At 31.3% G+C, this 4150-nt stretch overlaps 1 protein-coding gene across 2 annotated transcripts; it reads left to right on the forward strand.

Moving 5' to 3' along the window:
- Positions 1 to 1281: 1281 nt before the first annotated feature.
- Positions 1282 to 2687, forward strand: LOC7468910 (non-specific lipid transfer protein GPI-anchored 31). Of its 2 annotated transcripts, none has more exons than XM_024600391.2 (3): positions 1282 to 1736; positions 1828 to 1854; positions 2291 to 2687. In XM_024600391.2, exons 1-3 carry the CDS (start codon positions 1382 to 1384, stop codon positions 2533 to 2535), a joined length of 627 nt encoding a protein of 208 aa, XP_024456159.1. In that variant the 5' UTR covers positions 1282 to 1381; the 3' UTR covers positions 2536 to 2687. The 2 variants fall into 2 exon arrangements, with proteins under 2 accessions (XP_024456159.1, XP_002306589.2); XM_002306553.4 differs by having other exon boundaries at positions 1287 to 1736; positions 2267 to 2687.
- Positions 2688 to 4150: the final 1463 nt, after the last annotated feature.

The following is a 4150-nucleotide window of genomic DNA, read 5'->3' on the forward strand; positions in this document are numbered from 1 at the left end:
AGCGGATGTTGTTCGCTCTACTCTTTCTAAACATATAACATGTCGACTACTATGCCTAATTACTCGTCACTCGCTAGAACATTCTTTTGATCATTGAAATTGAGGTTCAAGTTTTCAAACCACAAAAATTATTTTTCAATTTATTTTTACTTGAAAAACACTTAAAAACAAAATAGAAACACTAAATCTATTTTTAACTCCAAAACACCCTATTATCACTCTGAAAACAAAAAATAAATGAATAAATTTTTTTTATGGACTTGGATCTAGTTTTTCCAGCTTGGTTAAAGAGAAACATAACCTTCATTGAACTATCATAAAAAAGATCGATGAACTTATTAACATCAAGATTCAAGATCAATCTCTTTACTAACTAGAATATGATCATCTGAGCACCTTGTCTCTCCTTTAATATTTTCTAGCAACTTTCTCTCAGCTCCTCTCAATATCCAGGAACTGAAACGTGAAAAAATAAATATTGAACAAAAATATAAATTGCTAAAATAAGTGAGATAAAAAATACATAAACTAAATAAATACATAAAATAAATACATAAATTAATTGCCAGGGATGAAAATGAAGTTACTTGTGCCCAATTGTAAATGAGGTTTTTTTTTTTGTTAAATTTGATCTTTGTTAGTATAATTTTTTTTTAACTATAATCTAAAATTCTACTTCACAAAATCAATTTTAATTTGTCATTGAATGTTACTTGATACTTCTTATATATGCGAGATCATGCAAATTCAAAGAAATCTAAACACAAAAAATCATGCTAATATTATTTAGAATGATAAAATCATAAATAAAAAAAGTTTGATGATCAAAATGCTACTTTGATCCAATTCTTTTAGTTTATTAGTACTAATTTAACTTGTATAATGATCATGAGTATCGAGCCCAAACCATAAATACAATCGTATCAAACTCCCAACTAAAAAAAAAAAAAACTAAATTAGAAGTGGAGTTGTTCTCCTTGCTATCCTGTTTAGCAATCCTAGAAAAATTGTTGAAATTTTCACGCATTAGTTGGTGCGAATGCATAGAATAGGTATTTCAGGTGATAATTGTGATGCTGTAGGATGGAGTAATCATCTAAAGGTACAAGAACTCTAGAGTTACTAGAACACTAGTTTACTTAAATAGATGATGAGAAGTTAAAATTTAGAAAGTGTAAAACTAAAATCCCAAAATAAAAGCGGAATTTAAACTACTGGTAGAGAGATTCATGGAGATTCTCAAATATAATTTATTTTTAAGTTATTTATTTAAAGTGATAAATATAAACCAACATAACAAACCCTAGATACCCACACTTTTTCTTATTTTCGTTTCTTATAGCCTCTCTAGATCACCCTCAACCTAGAAACAACAGCAAAAATGAAGAGAAGTCTCTTCATTGGTTGCATTTTGGCCACACTGGCTTTGCTAGCAAACAGTGCTCACCATGAATCATCACCTCGGAAATCACCAGCACCGTCACCATCAGCAGATTGTACCGATGTGGCATTTGACATGTTGGATTGTATAACCTATTTGTCGGATGGTAGCGAAGCGGCGAAGCCCACTGCTTCTTGCTGTGCTGGGTTTGAAGCAGTGCTTAGTCTGGATGCTGAGTGCTTATGTTTTGCATTGAAGCATAGTGCAGATTTTGGCGTTGCTTTGAATCTTACCAGGGCTGCAGCTTTATCTTCTAAGTGTGGAGTTTCTGCTCCTCCTCTTAGTAAATGTGGCAGTGAGTAATCTAATACCTGGATCGTTTTTCTTAGCATGTTTCATTTGATTGATTATTTATCTATTTGATGATGTGTTTGTTTTGCATGCAGTCTCTGTGCCTGCTACCGGTGCACCTGGTACGTAAGTTTTGGATTAAGTTTTTCGCAATTTCAATCTGAAATTGTTCTATCTTGCTTTGCTTTGATGATAATTAACAATATGAAAGATCTACTTTGTGTGTATTCAGCTACTAAAACAGACAGACATGAATGGCGTGGGATTTGGAATTGGATATTCAATGTTTCCTAATTTGACAAATAAGACAACAAGCCCTTTCATGAACAATGAATTTAAAAAATAAAAATCAACGAATTTAAAGTGATGAAAAGGTGTAGTGTAGAGCAAAGATTATCATCAAGCTCCTGATTATATTGTCACGCCCCATAATATTTAATTATTTGAACTCTTTTGTAAGGGAAATTCTTTTCCCTGTTAATTATTGTTGACGACAGCTTAAACATTTTTATTTGGTGGAAAATGTTTATGCAGCTAACCCTCCATCCTCCGTTCCAGAGCCAGCTCCACCGACAGAATCTCCACCGTATCCTGTTATAGAGCCAGCAACAAATAACCAACCTTCAGCCCCAGCTCCGGCACCATCGAACAGTGATGATAATGGGGTTTCAGCAGCAGCTCCAGTAATTATTGAAGTTCCAGCACAAGCACCAGCGAAAGGGATGGCATATTCTATCTCTGCTCCCTTTTCGGTTCTCATTAGCTGCGCTGTTGCTTCCACTCCTCTTTTCCTGTGGGTTTAGAATGTCATTAGACGGTGACTTTTATTTTGTTGTTTTTATTATTTGGGCTGTTCTTTAATTTTTGGCCATGTTTGATAGGATGCCTTCCTCTGGTCTTGTTCTGTCACATGGTAAATCTTTGGTTTCTTGAATTTGATTTTGACTTTTTTTTTTTTACTTGTAATAAAATTTATTTGGCCCTTTTAAGTTCAGAATGCTTTATTTTTCTTTAATTTAGTATTTTTCGTGATATATTTATATATATATATATAATCTTTTTGGAAGTTAAAATGATAAGAAAAATCAAATCTAGATAGGAAAAAATGTAATCATAATTCACATTTATGTGTTAACCTATTTTTACGCGCTGTATAAATCGGTGAACCATAAATTTTATAAATACCAAAAACTCTAAAATATGTAGCGGTAGATATAGTTTATTATAGATTACTATAATAAAATTACTCTTTTATCCACAAGTTGAAAAAAAATAATAATGATATTGAGGGTGTTTTGGTCTTTTTTAGTCATTGAAAGGTTGTTGAGGGATATGTTAGTATTTTCTATTTTTTTACATAGTATAAATATGGTTTTGTCCCTAAATTTAACCATTTCTTGAGCTGTTGTCCATGGGTTTTTTAGTCTTTTCAAAAACATTAAAATAGTTAAAATACTTATTTACCTTTGAAGTAAAAAAAAAATTAGTTGTTGACTAAGGGCTGTTTTGGTTTTTTATAGTTTGAAATAAAGTAGAAATACTATTATTATACCTTTAGAAAAGACAAAAATCAAGGCATGTGTCTAGGGGTATTTGTGTACTTTCACTATGGTTTTTTTTTTGTGACTCTTAGGTTCATGAAAGGCATTCTGATATTTCTATATTGGGAAATAATTATTTTATTCAAAAAAGGTGTTGCCGCATCACGTTCACGAGCCAGTTAGTACGTAGATGTCATCCACGGTGTTTGGAGGGCGCGTGCAGACATAACCAGTGGCCAAACCTATATTTTCGCCATGTCATTGAATATGTTGTTGTATCCTCTTTCTTCTAAGGTGGCACATGCCGACGTATTATGGTTGGTTTCTTACCGATGATCGTTTCTTTTTTTTCTTCATTGTTTTCTTTCTCTTCCAGAGAAAGTGCACCTTTGCCCCTTTTTTTCTTTAAATTTCTCAATTTCAGTCCTTTTGTTTTTTATTGTTTATTGTCATCTTTTGTCTTATTATAATAGTTTAGTTATTTTTAATTTAGTTATTGAATTACAATTTGTTATATATTATTTTTTCTAATTCAATCATTATTCTTTTGATTTCTGATTTTTTTTCCCTTGGCTCTTTTGTTAAAGTTTTGTTAATTTTCAATTTTATCTTTCAATCAAAGTTTATGTTTTTTTTATTTTTTTCAATTTACCCCTCATTCTTTTGATTTATTTTCCCTTTTGTTAAAGTTTAATTGTTTTTAAATTAACCCTCCAATTTAAAATTTTTTGACACCCTCTAATTTATTTTATTTCAATTTTCTCCCTCATTCTTTTAATCACAATTTTTGTTTGATGGGGAATGGGTTTCATTTTTTTTTCCCCTCATGTTTCATTCTTTAGCCTTTGATTTGATGGGATATGGGTTTCAGGATAAG

Source organism: Populus trichocarpa, chromosome 5 (assembly GCF_000002775.5).
Source record: "Populus trichocarpa isolate Nisqually-1 chromosome 5, P.trichocarpa_v4.1, whole genome shotgun sequence".
NCBI classification, from domain to species: domain Eukaryota; kingdom Viridiplantae; phylum Streptophyta; class Magnoliopsida; order Malpighiales; family Salicaceae; genus Populus; species Populus trichocarpa.